General features: G+C 43.5%; 1 protein-coding gene across 4 annotated transcripts in view; it reads left to right on the top strand.

The window, feature by feature from the left end:
* CSTPP1 (centriolar satellite-associated tubulin polyglutamylase complex regulator 1) overlaps nucleotides 1-19,728 on the top strand; it is an 89,410-nt gene that overhangs the window by 60,864 nt on the left and 8,818 nt on the right. For 3 of the 4 annotated variants that reach the window (XR_015288236.1, XR_015288237.1, XR_015288238.1), the window contains exons 4-9: nucleotides 4,787-4,871; nucleotides 9,868-9,953; nucleotides 12,369-12,564; nucleotides 13,915-14,024; nucleotides 17,102-17,165; nucleotides 17,681-18,386. Coding sequence is in view for 1 of the 4 variants with exons in the window: in XM_086893681.1 (XP_086749807.1) it covers nucleotides 4,787-4,871; nucleotides 9,868-9,953; nucleotides 12,369-12,564; nucleotides 13,915-14,024; nucleotides 17,102-17,165; nucleotides 17,681-17,861 (722 nt within the window). In the remaining 3 variants the exon portion in view is untranslated. Of the gene's footprint in view, nucleotides 1-4,786; nucleotides 4,872-9,867; nucleotides 9,954-12,368; nucleotides 12,565-13,914; nucleotides 14,025-17,101; nucleotides 17,166-17,680; nucleotides 19,169-19,728 lie in introns of those variants that run through there. The other variant, XM_086893681.1, reaches the window with a different exon arrangement.

The following is a 19,728-nucleotide window of genomic DNA, read 5'->3' as shown; positions in this document are numbered from 1 at the left end:
TGGTTTTAAGATAATTCAGGTGTGTCTACACTTCATGAACAACACTGACAGCAGCATTAACACATCATTTAGTATTCCTAGAGTTTGCATCACTCCAGATTGTGTGCCATCTGTTCGCCACATACAAACCAGAAACAGCTTTAATATGTGCTTTAAAGCACATATTAAAAAGCACAGAGCAGCTGCCTCCATGTTTCTCAGGCAGGCCATTTTTGTCCAGAAATGGTACCTTCTAAGACTGTACCACATGGACAAAATTCTTTCTCCACTGTACCTCTAAAACATGAGAAACGATCTTCCTCAGGCACTAGAAGACCATAAACTACTCAGAGGACAATCCAATCTCTAGGAAAGGGTTAGGATTTTGCTAGTGTCATGGTCTCAGTAGCAGTACAAGCTAGGCAAGAATTTGAAGTCTAGTAGAGAAAAAACTATGCTGAATGGTCAAAGTACTTCCTGTTAAGCTCCTTCTTAGTGACCTGTTGTTTTAAAGTGACTTTGGAATTTTAGTTCTTTTTCGGTAGAAGAGCGAAGTGTTAGTTCAGATGTAAATGAACATGATTAACATGGAGACTGCAATCTCCATCCTTGAGCATTTGGTTATGAGCAAGTTTGTTCCACTGCAAGGGCACCATAGAATGTGTATATCTCACTGCCCTGTGCTGTGGGGTCAGATTTAAACACTCCATGATTTGCTTCATTTGTTACTGGAACTTGAGATGCAGTAATTTGTGGTAGCAACCAAAGTAGCAGTTGTGGATTCCAGTTTTCACTCATTCTGACTGATACCTTCCTTCTTTTCGTTCTTTCTTCATCATGCAACATTGAACTCTATTTACTCAGCTGTGGCCTGGAGACAGGAAGGAGCAACGTGGTCATGCACCAAAACTGCCTTTGTTTATTCCAAGCAGCTCTTGGCAGACAATGTGGTACATGGGCAAATGTAATTTTCTGCATGGTCTTCACTGACCTTGCTGTAGGGGATAGGAAAACAGTGATCACAGCAAACTGAAGACACCTCCTAAGGTCTGTGGTGATCCCACTTCCTGTGTAAGAGGTACCCACCTATAGCCTGAAAAATTGGTATGATTTGTTGGTCAGACGCCTGGGGTTGTCTACAGGCTGAGTTGTGTTACAGCCTAAAAAAGTCTGCCTGTGTACTTCAGTGAATAATTTGGTGCCATTTCCCCAGGTGTTAGAAACAAAGGGTTTCTTTAGAGGAGGAACTTCTCTGTACCACTTCAGCTTTATGGGCAGTTTCTAGTCTAAATGGACCATTTGCCCAAGGATTGAAACTGTAATTAATTCTGCTTTTATTGACAACAAACTTTATTCTCTAATGTGCTGGCTTGGAGAGGATCTCTGCCACCCTTTCTCAGATTCTTTCTGAGCAGACTTCTGTTTTTATTCTATATTGTTTTTTGTTTTATGGTAGAGTAGTAAGGATGATGCTGTGATTTGGTAAGAAGAGACCAAAGAAAAAGACAGCATAAATAATAATAAGTTTTTGAATGATGTTATTTCTGCCAAGTGAGAGATCTCTATTTATGTCTCAAAACTAATGCTCTCTTAGAACCCAGTTACCTTCTCAAGCTGCTTTTGTCTATCAATCAGACAGGGACCGAGAAAAAAGTGCAACTTTCTTTGGAGACCTCATCCTTCAAAAAAAAGCTGGCCTCAAACTCCTTCACCTGCCAGGAGAAAAGAGGAGACTAAAAACCAAAATTAATGAAATGGGCCTTAGCTGATTAAAGCAGGCAGATTATCCTCCTAGAGCCTTTCTGTTCTGAATGCGTGAAGGATGCTTTGTATACTGCTGGCCACCACACTGTGAAAATCTAAAGGGGATCAAAGCAGAGGAACAGATATAACTGGGCTAAGAAGGGAAAGAAGTAGAGGGTAAGGTAAACAGATTTAACTTTAGATAAATGTAGTTATCTGTTAAGTGGATTGAATAAGATATAGTATGAAGAAAGCGTAATTATAATGGTCTGGTGACAAATGAAAGAAAAAATAATAACAAGCAAGAGGTGTAAGGATGCATAAATAGGAATTTTAATTTAAGCAAATAAAAAATCTGTCAATTGAGTATTGCATAAAGTTTCCAGCAGGTGTGATTCCTTCAGACCAACATCTAGACCTTTTGGCAAAGATCAGAAATTTATTGCCCAGCATTATTCAAAGCTAGATTTAGAATCCTTGAAGAGTAAGAGGTCCATACTACCTGTTCAATTAAGAGAAAGTGTCTGTTTCATCAAGAGCTTTTATATGCCCAAGTTCTATGTTTTCATGTAACCTGTTTCCTGTGCTGGGCCTGTGGAAAATCACAGAATGGGTGACTGGCCACAGTGGGTCATTTGGTCCAACCTTCCTGCTCAAGCAAGGAATCAATCCTAGAGCACACGACACAGGATTGCATCCAGATGGTTCTTGAGTATCTCCAGTGAGAGAGACTCCACAACCCTGTTGGACAACCTACAGCATGGTCATTCCCACAGTAAAGTTCTTCCTCATATCCTCATATGTGGAAATTCCTGTGTATGTGTTCCTGCCTATTGCTTCTTATCCTACTGCTTGGCACCATCAAGAAGAGCCTGGCTCCATCCTCTTGGCACCCTCCCTTCAGATACTGATAGACATTGATGACGTCCCTTCTCAATTTTCTCTTCTCAAGGTGAACAGGCCCAAGTCACTCAGCCTGTGCTTACAAGAGAGATTATCTAGACCCTTAATAATCTTGGTAACCCTCCACTGGACCTGCTCCAGGAGCTCCATGTCTCTCTTGTCCTGAAGATCCCAGAACTGGACACAGTGTTCCTGATGTGGCCTCACAATGGCTGAATAGAGGGGCAGGGTCATCTGCCAGGACCTGCTGTCAATGCTCTTCCTAGTGCACCCCAGGATACCATTGGCCTTCTTGCCCACAAGGGCACTGCTGGCTCAGGGACAGCTTGTTGTCCATCAGTACCCCCAGGTCCTTCTCTACAGAGCTGTTTTCCAGCAGGTCAGCCCCCAGCTTATGCTGATGCATGGGGCTGTTCTTTCCCAGGTGCAGGACCCTACACTTGCCTTTGTTAAATTTCAGTTGTTTCCTCTCTGCCCATCTCTTCAACCTGTTGAGGTTTTTCTGAATGGCAGCCCAAGTAGCCAAGAAGGCCAATGGCCTGGCCTCTATCAGCAGTAGTGTGGCCAGCAGGACTAGGGCAGTGATTGTCCCCCTGTACTCAGCACTGGTGAGGCCACACCTTGAACCCTGCATCCAGTTTTGAGCCCCTCCATGCAAGAAAGACATTGAGGTGCTGGAGCACGTCCAGAGAAGCGCAGTGGAGCTGGTGAAAGGTCTGGAGTACAAGTCTTGGGAGAAATGGCTGAGGGAGCTGGCGTTGTTTAGCCTGGAGAAAAAGAAGTGTAAGGGAAACCTTACTGCTCTCTGCATTTATCTGAAAAGAGATAGAGAGATGAGGGTCAGTCTTTCCTCCCAAGTACACAAGGTTAGAGAAAATGGCTTCCAGTTGCACCAGGGAAAGTTTAGATTGGCTATTAGGAAAAATTTCTTCACTGAAAGTGTGGTTAAGCATTGGAATGCCCCACCCCGCCCTGGAAAGTGATGGAATCGCCACCCTTGGAAGTGTTCAAAAAACATGTAGATGTGATGCTTAGGGATGTGGTTCAATGCTGGACTTGGCAGTGTTGGCTAATGGTTGGACCTTAATGATTCTGTGATTCTAAGTTGTGGCTGTCATCTGAAACAAGGTTAATTATATGGATAAGAGCCTAATAAAGACTAACGTGTTTGTGGCAAAAGAACTTATGCTCTGTACCTCAGTCCCACTGCCAGTGCCCTTGCGATCCCCTCCCTGACTACTGCTTGGCTCTGCTTCCACCTCTGGCTCTTTCTTCCATACTTTGCATTCTTCTGTATATAGAAGTACTGCAAAATTGCTGCTGTTCAGCTAGTCTTCTTCTTAACTCCAGTCCACAGCCTTTTGGACTGTGAACATACAATCATGTAGGGCTTTTTAACATCAGGATGTTTCCATTCCCTTGGGATCCTATAAGCTTCCCTAAGAGTCACCTCTTTTAGACTCCCTCTGCTGAGCCACAATGTTCCTTCTTGACCAGTCTTTCACAAAGCTGCTCTCTAAAACATGAATCATTTGATTGGTTTCCTTGTGTTTTTTGGAACTTTGTTCTGTGCTTCCTATAATACAGTGACCAGATTTGTACACATTATTCCAAAAGAGACCATCCAGCTGCCTTACTGAATGCCAAAGTAATAACGTCTGTGGTTTATACTCTGTAGCCTTCCATACACAACCCAAAAGCCTTGTTTGCCTTTGTTACTGCTGCCAGATGTTCTGTGGATGATTTTCAAGTGTATTGTGGGGAATGTCACCATGCCAGTGAATTTCAGCAAATTTAAGCAACTTTGAAATTGTTCCTTTTTCCACATGGTTATATTCAAGTCAAACCAAACTGTGTTCTCACTTGAAACTGCCCTGTTTTGGTTACCCCTTTTTCACACTGAATCACTACCTGTTACCAGTTTCTCTGCAGGACCTGTTCAATAGGATTTCCCCTTCATCAGGCCTCTTTCAGATGGTGCTGGGAACTCCATCTGAAGAGCCCATCTCTGAAAGTCTAGGGAACAGTTATATTGTCTTTAATACTCAGACTACCTGAATTGGGAGTCAAGGGAATATGAGGCTTTTTTCCTAGAGAGGAAGCAAGGGGAGGGAACAGCCTATAAAAGAATGACAATGTTCTCACCTCTCTTTTCCTGCAGATTTGCTGACAGCACAGGAATACCACTGCCTGCTGCAGTTGCTCTGCCCTGACTTCCCAATGGAACTCACTCAGAAAGCAGCAAGGTGGGTCCTCATTCTCTCTTTAAAGGCAAGATTAGACCTACATGCATGATCTTTACCTAGGTAAAGGTATGAACAGGGACCTTCAGCTTTTAAGGCTTTGGGGAAAAGAGACACCATCTTTTGAGGTTAAGAACAGAGTGTTTCTCTAGCAGTGTGAAAGAGTACGTATTTAAGATATACAAAGACTGAAATATCAATGCAGAATGCTGCTGTTGGCTCTATGTTCAGAAGAGTTACAGATAAAAGAATGTTAGCCAATATGTTTTTAACTGACATGATTTTTAAACTCGATTTAAAATACTGTTTACCATTCTAAAATGTGTTCCCCCTTGCCCCAGCTTCTATGGCTGATCACATTTAAACACACTAACCTCTGAAGGGTTGCCAGTGTTTTAAAGTATGTTTGGTAAGAGCATGGCAGCTAATCTGTTTGAAATTTTTTTTTAATCTAGACACGGCAAAAAGCAGATAGTTGGCTCAGGGCATTGATAATGTGATACGGAGTATTTGACTGATTGTGCTTGCTGATTCCAGTCCAGCCCAGGCAGCTGATTATTAGCTATCTGATATTGAAAATGTAATAAGGTACACACATCTGTTCAGTTGCGTGGCCCCCAGTGCCAGACTAAGAATGCTAGTCCTACAGCAGAAATCTGCTTCCTTTCATGGAGGTACACAAGCACCAGTCCCATGTGCTGGTGTGTATTTCATAGGGCTCCAGCTGAACTGAGCAGGAATTTGTGATGGTGCATACAATGAAGGAGACTTCAGCGTATCTACACATGTTGTGATGTTTGTGTCCAGGAATTTAGTCCACAAGGCTGCTGTAAACTAGAGGCCCCATTCAGGGGCCTGCAGTACTGTTGTGCATGTGCCATAGAGACAGACAAGCTGGCTTTGGGAGCAGGTGTTGGAGAGATATGAGATCTCTGTCAGAGGCTCAGGTGGGGGTGACCTCATTCCTACTTTTGGCTGGCTAGAGATTTACTTGCACATTGCTAGCTCTGTAACAAGCTGATCTATTTGAACAATTTTAATAAAACTTGTCATATTTCTAAACCATTTTTGTCTTTGCTTACAACTGTTGCTCACTCTCTTGTCCTTTTTCTGGTCTACACTCCCCATTGTCCTCCTTGGTTGCTGCCTGTTAGAAGGGTGAGCTCTGCCGACTTTCTTACAGCACCAGTTGACCTAGTCTTTGCAAAACATGAGGGTCACATGCAAACCTAGAGACATTGTTCCTTCTTCAGTCCACACACACCCAATAGTTCTGTTCTAATTTTCTTTGGCAAGGAAAGAAATAAAGTAGCAGCGAGGGTGAATGAAATAAAGTAGCAGCAACATTCAGTGATACAGCCAGGACCTGTATTGGTGCTGTTGGGAAGAGGGAAGTCATAGCTGTAGCCTATGTGCTGCATGACTGAGATGATCTCACAGCACGGTGCAGTCCACTCATCCAGGAGCTGTTGCTATGCTCTGATAAAAAACAATAAGACTAAGATCAGAATATGTCAGAACATAAGAACAGAGACGACAACAATATAGGTTTTATTCACATGACATCAGAGAACTCTATTTTCCTGTTCTTGGCACGCTACACAAATGCAGAAGTCATACCCAAAAAATGAACTAGGATATCTGTGTCTGTGAGATTTTTTGGATGTTTTTTTTGGTTTTTATGGTAATGGTTATAATGGTTATAATTTTATGCTAATGGTTATAGCCATTAGCAGGTTAAATACTTTAATCTACAGAGATACCTTTGATCTTTAGAGACCCCTCTTGGCTTTCTGAATCTTGAAAATGCAGGACAGAATATGAAGGATTTTTTTCTGGTTTGATGCCATGGTTTTAAGATCTGTACCTGAGTACTGATTTTTCTATTGTAAGAGAAACACAAGGAACTCACTGCCCACATCTGAGTAGCTACAGCCAAGTAGTTCACAGCTCCTATGCTCTTTTATTTGGTGTGTGAGCTCACGTTGCACCGATCAGGTCTAATGGAACTGGGGCTTGCAATTCAGTAACCCTGTTGTTAAAAGACTGCCTAAGAGAGCAGACTGTTTTGTACATTTTGCTTATTTTTGCCTCCATGTCTCAGTAAATAAACCAAGTCTCTGAAAGCTCATTTGAGCCAGCCTGGCTTTAAGACAGATTGTGTCAGCCTTTAATGGTAGCAGAAAATGGTAAAAGTCCTTTCAATTTGCCTCGTCTAGAGTTTGTCCTGGGAACATCCTGTCTAGTCTGGATTTCTGAGATTTTAACCACAATCAGGAGACCATGAAGTTTCCCCATTGGCACAACAGTTAGGCTTTCCTGCCAGCCAAACCCACTTGAACCCTGAAAGACCACTATACCCTCTACCAGAATGCCTCAAGTGTAGGCATTTTTCTTCAGTCCTTTCCAAAGTTCCTCCTTGATTTTCATTATTCACTGAGTGCCAGCTACTAACTTTTTAAATACATCTGTGGCCTCAGGGTTTAAAGTCTAATTTGGACAAGAAAAAAAAAAAATCCCTTGAAATATGAGATACCTGATGAACTTTTTTGAGCTGCAGTTCAGACTTTCAGATTTTGTCCTCAGTTTTGGTCCTGCTGTCTAGGTTACAGTCCATAGCTAGGTTTTTCTCCTTGCCAGATATTTCAAGGAAGAGGTGCAGATATGTTGCATATGATGCTCTCTCTGCTTCCTTGAGTGCTTAGTCAGCTGGTCATGTGGGGGAATTGCCAGCTGCAGTCAATCTCCTCATAAATGATTGTATGGGATTTAAAGACTTCTCAACATTTCCGGTGTGCAAACCCCTGGGCCAAGCGGAGTCAGTAACCTAGCACCAGAGTGCACCTGCTTCTATTTAGATGCTCCTCTGTCACATATGTGCTGTACAGGCTTCCTCAGAGGCTCCTTCCTGTCTTTAACAGCAAAAATTGTCCAGCAAATTCTCATACTTCTGCATACTTCCTCATGCTCTCCTTTAAGTAAGAGACTGGAACTTGGTGCTGCAGAGCACTGCCATTGACCAGAGTTTTAAATTTAACAAGTGAAATGAGTTTCTTGTTATGAAGGTGATGTAATATTGTCTCTCTGCATAACAAATATGTAAAACCACTCTCCACTGTTGTTCTCCTGCATTTTTGAGAAGAAAGCTTCAGTGCTTTGAGGGTATCTGGGAGACAGACCATCATTTCAAAGGAGGGAGTGCAGCTCATCAGTGATGTGGCCAATCACATTTCCAGTGCTTAAATAGTGGCTGGAAGTGCCAGTGGCTGAACAGTATTGCCTGAGAGATGAAGATGCTCTGCCTGCCAGCTTCAAAGCCATTTCCTTGATGTGGCCACTGACAATCTCAGTAGCATGCTTATTAGTGAGAATTAAGAACTGAAGCTACTGCTTCTTTATACAGGAGGAGAGGAGGCTTCTGGAATGTAATAAATAAATCAGAAGCACTTTGACATCTTCAAAGGGTTTTGTTTTAAATACTGGCTTTTCTCCTGGGGACCCTCTTAGCCCCAGTCTTTCTTCTTTGCGATAATTAATTCAAGCTGCTCTACATGTTTGATTTTGCCACAGTGAACAGAACTGGTCTGAGTGGCAGGGAAGTCTTGCAAGATCCTATGTTCTTCTAGGTCAGCCTCCCACACAGCTCCCTTGAGTCTTTTACATGAGACAGAACAGTGTTTCCTCAGCAGTGTGTTTAGACAATTGATGCTGCAGGAGTTGGTGTGCAAATCGCATCTGGCCCTGTTTCCAAAAGGGTCCTACTGGATGACCCATACTTTGGCTGTAATGAACTGACAGTCCTCATATAGCACAGTATGCCAGATGCTGACTGTACCAATTCAGTAGACCTACATGCAGCTGAAAAGAAATACCAATTGTGTTTCTTTAGCATTGCCTGAATACTCCAGGTTTTTTCCCCTTCCAAGTGGAGTATTTTCTTTTGTTTTACAGACTAAGTCGTCATTGATTAGATGAGTTTGATTTTCCCCACTCATTCAGAGACTGACCTTTTTTTCCTTAGGTAGTGGTGGCAGTGACCAGAGTATTGTTTTTGTTTTAATTTTCATTTTTGCCCTGAAATCAACAAGTTTTTTTTTCTGAAAGGAAGAGTTGGATTTTGCTATCACTTACATTTCATCTTTATGGCCTGTGGCTGGTATTTTCCATATTCAAGAAATAGGCTTCAAAGTAAGGATGTGTGTAGCTCCCTACATGCACCTATGACTTAGCAGGGACAAAGAAGACTGTCCCTGGCCCAAGAAGTCTTCAGTTGCTGTGACAGTTGACTTGATAGTCAAATAATAAACCTAATATGAAAAAAGACCAATCCTTTTATCAGGAAGGGAGGGTAGGATATTCAGAGAGTGCAGTTAGGAAGCTGATTTTTGGTGCAATGTTATTTCCTCTGTAGTCAAGTAGAGTTTGTTTGAGTACACATGGTGAATTGCAACTGTTGTGACATTCATGAATCTGAAAAATGTCCCAGTTTGATGAATTCTGATATACAGAGGAGTAGCATGAGTCTCGTTCTGCTTGTACGAGTTTACTACTTGTGTACCTGTCCTGTCTGTAATCACATTTAGTCAGAATCTGGACTTCATTGATCCTTGTGGATCCCTTCCAACTCAGGGTATTCTACAATTCTATATAACCATATGAACTAGCCCTGCATATTTATGTACCAGTGTTTTGTACCATCTTGTCCATTGGGCTTTGAATGTCGCAGTGCTCTGTTCACATTGTAGCTGAAGTGTGTGATTGATATTCAGGATCTTCGGCTCGCTTCAGGTTCTTAAACTGCCTTCATTTGATATTAGGGCATCCACATCCGTGCAGCAGTGGGTGTTCCCATTTCTCTCTCCTAACTTCTTGTACTGGGCCACTAGCAATCCTCAGTTGCACACAGTTTCTTGGCTGCACTTTCTAAAGGTCTGGGGTTCCTGGTTACAGACTTTAGTTTTTTTGTAGATGCTGAACTGTTTCTCTCATCTTATCATAGGATTGTGCTGATGGATGATGCAATGGATTGCCTGATGTCTTTTTCTGATTTCCTCTTTGCTTTCCAGATCCAGTTCTACTATTCAGGTAAATGCCAGGAAGCTGTTGACTTCTCCCACTTGTAGAATTACAATTTTACAGCTTCCCAATCTTTGCACTTTTTTGAGAGGATATGTTTTTTCACAGAAAATATATAGCTAATGGACTCTACTGATGAAAAACATAACAGATGTGAAGAGATTAGGAGACTTAATGAGGAGATTCCAAATTGTTGTGAATAAGGACATATCCACAACTGCTATGTCTGATGTGTTTATTTGTCTTGGTCTTGAGACATGAATTTCCAGCTTTATCTAGACTATGTCAACACCTAACAATTAGCTTTTACTAGGAACATTTCTTCCCTTTAAGGAAATTATTCATTCCTGCTGGAAACAGGATAGGAAAAGCCCCCCAGCTGGTGCCTTTAAGGGAAAAGCAACTGGACAAATCTATATAATTCTTCCCCTTAATATTTGCTCTACTATGAGGTGGTTTCAGCTCAGAGAGTTTCTGAACTGGGTATAATTTCCATGGGTTTAGGAACCCTCAGTGGACTCCACTCCCAAGAACTTTTTCGGTCTCCCCTTGAAATCATATAAACTTGTAACCTCCACACCTTTTGGTGAAGAATTGCACAGGTTTGACACCTGTCCAGTGAAGAACCACCTCTTTTGTTTGATTAGAGAGCCCCTAGTTGGAAAGCAAAAGGAACAGACAACCCATGTGAACAGTCTTCATATTGTTGGTCATTTATTGTATTCAATCCCCCTTCCCCAGTCTGAGTTTTAACTAGATAGGATACTTCTAAAATTCTTGGCAGGAAAAGTACAAATAAAATAATATTGGTTTGTGTGTGTGTGTATTTTCTCATGCTCACCCACACATACACATCTGGAAAATCCCCAAGTATTTTTAAACTTCAGGAAACAAGGTGGAGAAACTTGGATGAGCATTAAGGTGCTTGTCCTGTATGGGAAGACTGCTTTAAAATATATCGTCCTGCCACCCTAGCCCCTCTAAATTGTGACTGAGGAACGAGAATCTCATTCAGGACAAAAAGAGGGAAGCATTAGATATGCTCCCAAGCACTGGCTAGCATGCCACTTTCTCATCTGTCACACAGCACTTTCTAACATGAAGGTCCTGGATTTCTGTCCACTCACACTGAAATGGCTCCCTCTGATGGACGTTACTCACAATTGGCCTCGACCAGGCGGAACGGGCCAGGTTTACGTACTCAGAAACATTGGCTAGAAGCTGTTGTGAGCATAGTCTGTGGTCAGAGAGTAAACCTGGGTGGCCTTCTGATCTGATCCAACCTGTGAGTTCCCATCTTTATAGCAGTTCGGAGTCCTCTGCTATCCCTAATATAAAAATCTCTTTTTCTTAATAGTTCTCTGTATATACGTCCCTTGTAACTCTACTGTGCATATCACTTTATCCATGACAACTCATTATAAAAAACAGTTCTAAATGGTGATTTTGAGTTGGGCAGAACCAGGCTTGCAATGCCTTTAGTCAGGGACAGAAAATGTGTTTGGAAAGTTTTCTCTGATAAAACAAATATTTCCATAGAGCTGCAGAACCTCAGCACAGCCTCAGGGCCTGCTGACATCTTGACTTTCCTCTCCACCCACCTCACGCACAGCATTGCACTTCCATTCACTCGGAACTTAAATGCCACTGGAGTCCTGGCAAGCTCATTCTTGTGTACACACACTCAAAGATCCCATCCCTGTCCTGTTCACCCAGGCACAGTGCACACACGCAGCCTGTCATACACTCTCCCACCAACCCACACACATGCAAACCACTCCAAATGGAATCTGGATTTGTAAACTGCTGACCACATCCATAAACAAACTTGTTTAAAATTAGACTCCTGCAGTAAACAGTGGGTAGTACGAGGAGCCTGGGGAGAGGCTTTCTGCCAACTCCAGCCCTGACCTGCCCTGGCCCTTCTTCTCAATCCTGTGTTATATTTACTTTGGAGCAGCACGGAGGCAAGCTGGGATACTGCCTGGAGCCCTAACTAATATGCTTCCTTTCCTCCTGTTGCAGTTCAATATAGTTTGCTCCCAGCTTGGATGAGGTTTTAACAGTGGCAAGAGGTGGAGAAGGAAAATATTTAGACTTCACAAACTAGTTTTGTGTTTGACATTAGCTTTCACACTCACTGTTTCATCAGTGTACTATCTAGCCTTTTTTCCCTTGAGATTAATCTTCTCAACAGAGTGAGTGACCTCTCATAATCATCCTAATAATAAGAAGATAGCAAATGCTATGGAAATGGCTGTATGGGTGTGCATAATATCTGTTCTGAACATGCAGGATACTGTAGAGTTGTGCTTATTTCCTGTTAGTGCTATGTACAACACAGAACAACAGTTAAAGCCACAGGTCAGGAGGTTGCTTTGCTGTTTACAGCCCTGAGTTTTAAATTTATTTCTATTCTTTTAGAGTTCCTGGAAAGTGTGGCTGCCATTTATCAAGACCTGCTGGCTGGTAAGAATCCAAATACTGTGATTGTGCCAACATCATCCTCTGGACAGCATCGGCAACGCCAGCCTCCAAATGACTGCAATCCACTTGAAGGAGTAGAGGCATCTCTCTTCTTACAGTGCCTGGAGTCCTTGTGTGACAGATCAAAGTACAGGTACGAATGGAGTCTAATATACAAATTTGAAGTCCCTGTCTGCGGAAACCCTTTGTAAGGTTGGAGCTGTTAAGAAAGAGAGGGCTTTGAACAAGCTGATATTCCCACATGGCTCTCACTGAGGAAGTACGAAGGAAAACATCATAGCTGAACAGTTTTAACCAAATGAGAGAAACAATTTCATGGACCAGATAAACATGGGGTTTGAACTGATTCTTGAAGTAATAGATGGATTTGGGTCTCTGCTCTCCATCTCATTTTTGCATTGACACTTTCATCAAGAAGAGATCCATTATTTGTTAGCTAGGGGGAATAAACAAGTGCAGTTGGGTTCTTAGAAGTTCCAAGAGCCCACTGGGTGGATGGAGTATGAAGCCTTAGTACATAGGTGAGTTCACACTGTTAGTCTGTACCTGAGCCTGTGTTGTAGCAGGTCTCCAGCTACAGATGCCAGGTAAAAGACTAGCTTTACTTCAGCAGAGGATGGAGCAACACCAGACCTTACTGTATAGCTTTGACAGACACTTTCATCATAGTTTCTTCAAGGTTGTGAGAATACGCCCTCCTAGAAGGTCATGGTCTAGAAACACAAAATAACTCACAACAAGTTCCACCTGATTTATACTTCAGGTTTCCAAATCCAGATTTGTGATCCACAAAATTATTGCTGAACTGCTGTCCAATTCTATAGATACCTAAGCATGGAGTTGATGGGTTGTTTTGATCTTATAAACAACAAAAAAAAGGACATACATTCCTTGTATGTCCTGAGAACTTCAGATTCTTCAGGGAAGAGTACTGTGGGCCCATCTGGTAGGTGTGTTGTGCTTTGCACAGCACTATGAGGGGAGCAATTCCCAGCCTTTCATGCAGTAGCTCAATACTCAGTCAGGCTTTGGTAAGCACTTCTGCCTGAGTAACCAGTTCACCCCCACATCTCCCAGGGGTACCACCACACCACTGACTGTTCAACACTTCCTCTTTATAAGGCAGCTTGATTTTGTATGAAATCCTTCAAGGAGTATTGGTCAAGAGCAAGAATCACCATGAAAATACTGCTTAGAACTCAGGACCAGGGGTTAAGGTGAGTGTAGAAGAAGGGGATATGCTAATTTAGTCTTCACCTAAATAGTGTTCTCTGACATATTTAGGCTATCATTGGAGAGGTTTTCTTGCCCCTTGTCTGACTATCATTGATAATAGTGTGATAACAGCATTTTAAACTGAGTCAAGGCAGCCTCACAGTGTTAGAATAGGTAAAGGGTTTATTTCTCGATTTTGAGCTGGGTCTGAGAAAAAGAAAAGGTTATAATTTAGAAAACAAAATTATCTCAGTCTCTCTTTTCCTAGCTGCCCACCTTCTGCTCTTGTGAAGGAAATGCTGAGTAGTGTGCAGAGAATGACCTTCTATGGATTCCTTATGGCTCTTGCAAAGGATCAGGGCATCAATCGAGCCCTAGGTAAGACTTCTCTAAATGATACAGCTCTAGATTTCCAGTCATTCTGTATTTCTGTGGAATTTCTTTTGTAATTATAACCCATATTTTACACTGTCAGGAAGAGAGTGAGGGGAAGTTTTTTATCTTTTTGTTGATGCATTAACTTTAAAAATATAACATGTGCCTTACTGTCTGCCTGAAGCTGTGGAGCTTCCTCAAGGATTACTGAGTTGAGGTGCCATCCTATATTTTAGCCCTTTGTGCTCCCGCAGATTTTAAATGGCTGCTCTCATCTATAAGACAAGAAGGCACACCTAATGGAAAACTGCTATTTCCTTGACTCAAAGGTTAAAATCTCAGTCTTTCCCAGCTCCTCCTCATTTTCCCTCAAGGCAGCAAAATCTTGCTAGAAGCTAGCTATGGCCTGCTGAAAACACAAACTGCTACAAAAATCTGTAGCATGGTGCTGTGGGAACCACAGGGATTACCAACCAGCATCTCACTGCTTGTTTCTGTTGTGCTGGTTTGGAACAAGGAAACAGTGTTACATTGGCAAAGGACAGTATGTAATCCATCCATAATTCACTCACAGTTTCATATTTCCCCCATATGCCTTGCTTGTGCTCTTCCTCCTCCCACAAAGAAGAACAGAAATGGCTTTTCTGTTTGACAAGACTGTATCCAGGAGATAAATATAAATGGCAGGAGCAGGGAGGGAGGGCTGGGGGAGGGGGGGGTGTTCTCAAACAGTTATCTTCGTTCATCTCTACTCAGCAAAACACCTGGCCATTAAGGGTAGATGTCTCTCTGTCTTTGGGTAAATACCCTCTTCCTCTACTTCTAGGCCTGAGTATCTGCCAGTCCCTAATTGCAAAGACAAAATTCAATGAAAAGGTGTACCTTGCCTGAGGGCTGCTTCTTTTGCACAGGTGTGTCCTAGTGCAGTAAAAGTGTGTCTTCCCTGGCTGAGCCCCTTCTTGCAGCAAACCATTTAAGCTGCTAATGCTCCTCTGGGGCAGGGCAGATTATATATCAAAGGTGCATGAATGCAGCCCTGCAATCCCCTCTGAAAACAGGCTTAGAAAGCAGTGTATTCACTGGGAGGAAGGTGATGCCTGGATGGCAGCAAGCAAAATCTTTTTTTTCCTATGCCCTATGAAATCCACTTCTAGTCAAGCATAAAGAAAACAGATGAAAAGGGAAAAAAAAGAAAAAAGAAAAAAGAAAAAAATAAATCCTGCCCACAGCCTCCATTGTGCCATCTACAAAGTGAGTGGGTTTAGTTTCCATTAATGTAGGCCTGTCCTCTGGCCCTCTGCCAGCCTCCTGCTGAGGCCTCTCTCAGAGGAGGGGCAGCAACCACAAGTCTGACAGGTGCTAGCGTTTTTGGCAAGGAAAGGAGGATTCTTTTCCTGGTGTCTTTTAATCTCTCCTGAAGGGTGATTTCAATAGTCTTTGGTCTGTAGGGGATCACAAGCTCCCCAAAGCCCTTCAGCAAGAGCAGTTTCAGGCAGAGGAGGTTTTGGTCTCACAAAGCCAGAAGCTCTTCTTGAGGAACAGGGATAGAGATTAAAGCAGCTTCTTCAGGCTGGGACAGTGCCACTGAGTTGGACTGCAGATTCCAGTCCGCCTGGCAATCTCCAATGTCAGTGCTGATTTGTGAATGCTCCAAGTGCCATTTTTCAACTGTCCCAAGTAAGTCTTGTGCCCTAGAGACTCCATTGTGTGCCCTGTAACTACAGAACCAAGTTAACCTTTAGTTGCTTATTCTTAATTTAATTGCAACCACAAAGAAAAGCAGACTGGGACATTTCTGTGGATCTCTTGATACTGTTTTGCAGTGCTAGACTTCCCTGCTCATTTACTAGAGGAGTAGACTAGAACCCAAATAAATGGGGGAATCAGTTCTGGTCTAAACTTACTCTAGTTTTCAGGCATTCATCACTACATTTTTGATGACTGGTCCCAGCCTGTCTTTGTGGAACAGGTGGCTCTCCAGCCTCTCCTGCAAGAGGAAGGTAACAGAGCCAGAAAACAGGCTTGTGTCCCCACAAGGAATACAAAGCCCCTTTCCAAAGGTTTTGAGTGTAGCATCCAAGTCTCCTGAAAAACCTTAGAGCATTCCTCACTATATTGTTGGTATAGATTATCAAATGGGCTTTTTATCCTGGTGTGCAGTGGTACTCTCCAGGGTCTGGTAGATAATCTCTGTGCTGGCTGATCACACTCTCCAATGACCCCTACACAAGGTGGAGTTAGAATTAGTAAGGAGGGCTTTCCTAAGAGCCCCATCTTCCTTTCTGGCCCTGCTAAGGTCCCAGTGTTTTCAGAGAAGAGCAAGGATTATCAATCAGCTGTTCCAGTCCTGAACTATACCATTTCCTTCATCTGGAGTAGGGTTTCTAAGTGAAAAGAAGCATGTTTATCTTATGCTGAGAGGGTACCCAAGTACTGGCCCAGCCTTTCATTCTCACACACAGACAGTAAGCAGTGCTAGAGCACAGTTCATCCACACTTAACTCCTGTAGGCAATGTGCATAAGAGTCAGGCCTGACTTTCCTGAGTTGCAAAGAAAGCAAAAGCCTTAAACCTATGGAGTGTTTTGATCCCCCAGCTCAGTGCACCACAAGAACGGCAGGTGGCACAAAATAATAAAATAAATAATCCTGAGTGGTATAGTGTATGTTTCAGGCTGTGGCACTGAGAGCACCACATGTATTACATCTGGTACTGGTGACTATACTGGGCAATGAACAGAGGCCCAGTTGACAGACTGCCATCTCCCTGACAGTCAGTACTCTAATTTTGTACAGTGAATGAAAACTGCCAGTCCTCAGGACTGTAGGAAGTGAGACTACTGAGGTTGCCTCCCATGTCGTCTGAGCTCAGCTATAGCATGTAAAACATGCAAAATGGATCATCAATCATCGTTCTTTATCTATGATCCCAAACATTGTGTCCATTTCTCTAATAGGTATAAGGAAAATTGTCCTCTGTCTTGCAGGCCAGATTTTGGATGCTGCTATGGCTTGAACACCTCTCTCAAAGAATGACTAGCCTAACTCTGCTGATACTTTGGTTGGTTTTGTTCCTCACAGGGGCTCTGCCAGATAAAGGAGACTTGTTTCTGGACCCTGACATGGATCAAGAACTTGAGAAATTGTAAGTGGAACTGCCTAAACTAGGAGGTAAAATAACATATTAAAGGTAGCATGATAAAGAAGAGTGTAATACTGTCCTATTCCTCTGCTCTACTACAAAACAATAGAGGAGCTCAAAGAGCAGCCTGAACAGGAAGGGTTTCTTTCTTGTGGTGCCTCAGTGCAGTTAACAAAATCCTTACAAAAGTCTTCAGAAACAGAGAAGACTGTGACTCAAAGAGGGATCTAAAGGAAGCAGCAGTCTCTAATGAACAGGGAAATTTTATTTGGATGGTGAAAAGTAGGAGTCTTGGAAGGAATGACATCAGCCCAGAAGATAAGTTTAAATAGAAGATTCACATCTTGAGTGAATCTTGGTGAGTCTGAGTGGTACCAGTGCAACGTGTTCCCCCACTATGCCATGAACATCTTTCCATCCCTGTACTAGTTTTAAGCCTTTCTCCCAGGTTCACTTCAAGAGTGCTGCAGTAGAAGTTTTTGCAACATGCTGCCTAGCGTTTGTCTTTTCTCTTTCAGGGTAGCTCAGGTTTCAGGGCTTTCTGTCTCTGGTCCTGCCAGCTCCAGTGCCGACACAGCAAATATGCCTGTTCGTAACTCACCCAGGATTAATTCACCTTGGAAACCTCTGCACCATCGTCGAAAAATGGATGCTGAGAGTGAAGGCTCCAATGAAGAGACAGACTCCTCTGAAAACTGAAGGTTGTGAGGGTGGGCACCATTCCCATCTTGGGTTTCTCCAGAACCCAGTGGAGGAACAGCACCTCCTCCCAGAGCATCTGCTCTAAAAGTGGGTTTTGTCTATGTCAGCAGTGTGTGTGTGGCTGTGCTAATCCCCAGTGCCAGCTTCACCCATCTTTTCCCAGGAACAACTTGCCTTTTTCTTAGCTCCAAATCCGTGCAGGAATAGCGCCTCTGCAGAAGCCGTTTACAGCTACAGTGTTATGCTTCCCTCTACTGGCAGGCAAGACAAGCCAGCAAACGCCAGCTCTGCCAGCGCTTGGAAGCAGCCGGGTATGCTCTCACCGGGGCTCTCCCTCCCAGTTCCGCAGTTCAGCAGGTGCTGAAGCAGCGGGAGCACTAGTACAGGCCGCTTGCCAGTGTTTCGTTGTGTAGCTCTGTTCAGACTTGGCCCAGATAACACAGTGGTTAAATCGTCAGCAGCAGCTCTGCACTTGTGTTCCATTATTATTCCCAGTAAAGCTGCATCTGCACATGATCAAAGGTAAGGAAATTCATAAAGTTCCTAAAAAAGGGCAACTTAGATATTGCCATGCAACCTGTCTCTGCTTTGTGCTTTCTCCTCCATGTGTCCAAAACTTGCCAAAGCAAATACAGCAAATAAGCTAGACTGCAGTAAGTACTGCATGGTGCTGTCTGGCTCCGCTGCTGTACTGAGTGCCCTTCTGTGAGGTGTCGCCATCTTTCCAACAGCATATTACAGTCATTTGGAGAAGTGAATTTCAGAGGATTTGGAAGAGAGGGATAGGGTCATTAAAATCCTTGGCCACAGGTGGTATGGCTTGCAAGCACACAGAGCACCTACTGGAGCTGGGTGGGCAGAAGCACTAAGGGAAAAAGCAGCAGTCCTCAAATGAAATCAAGTCAGGGGTTTTTGTAAATATTGGTATTGTTGGAGCAGCAGCATAGCCCTTAAAACTACAAAAATAAGTAGCAACACATTGCATTAATAGCAACCAACTCATCAGTTTAAACCTCCACAGACCCAAATGCTTTGTCTAGCCCAGCTCCTCTGCCCTAGCTTGCATAGACTAGTTATTTCTTAGGGAACTTCAGTTTCTCATGCTTCTTTGGGAGCCTCCTTGCTTCTCCTGGTCATAAAGTGCTGCAGCACAGGTCACCAGGAACTGGTAACCCAAAGCTTGTAGCAGGGTGCCAGCAGGGTTATTTATTTATTGTAAGTTGAATTATTTATGATCTGTGCATTCTCTCCCAGCTCGGTGAGTGGCTGTGACAGCCTGGCAATAAAGCACGCTGTGTCAGGCCTCTGCTGTGTCTGGGTCTTCAGGTGTTCTGGGCTGCCCCAGCCCCTCCTCAGGGGAGCAGTATCTGGTGGGCAGGCCAGCTTCCAGAGCCCCAGGAACCTCTTGCCTTGGACTGGGAAGGCACCGGCCCCAACCCCGAGTGCCTGGACCACCACCACACCCCGCAGCTGCACCACCGCTCCCTGCAGCCCCAGCCTGCTGTGGGTACTGAGACACTGACACAACTACATTAGAGCACAGAGACAAGGAACAGGGAGACCCGACCCTCATCCCCTCACTTCCCGCCAAGATGAAACATCAGCACAGAGCAGCTGAGTAACCCTTCCCCTCCCACCCACAGCCCCTCAATTGGACAGGAGAGGTGAAGTCCATGCAAGCCTCTTCTCGGTCCCAGACAGGAGGCTCCACAACAAACAGCCCCAGCCTCACTTTTGCTAACACTGTTTAAAAGCTAGCCCTTTTCCCACCCTTCTTCTTCCTACCTAGTTCTCAACACCATAGTCCAAGGAAGAGAAAAGCACTCTTGTTAAAACCAGAGACCAAGCTGAACAGGACCAAAGT

Source organism: Cyanistes caeruleus, chromosome 6 (assembly GCF_971803275.1).
Source record: "Cyanistes caeruleus chromosome 6, bCyaCae1.hap1.1, whole genome shotgun sequence".
NCBI classification, from domain to species: Eukaryota; Metazoa; Chordata; class Aves; order Passeriformes; family Paridae; genus Cyanistes; species Cyanistes caeruleus.
This window is presented reverse-complemented; position numbering and strand designations above follow the sequence as displayed.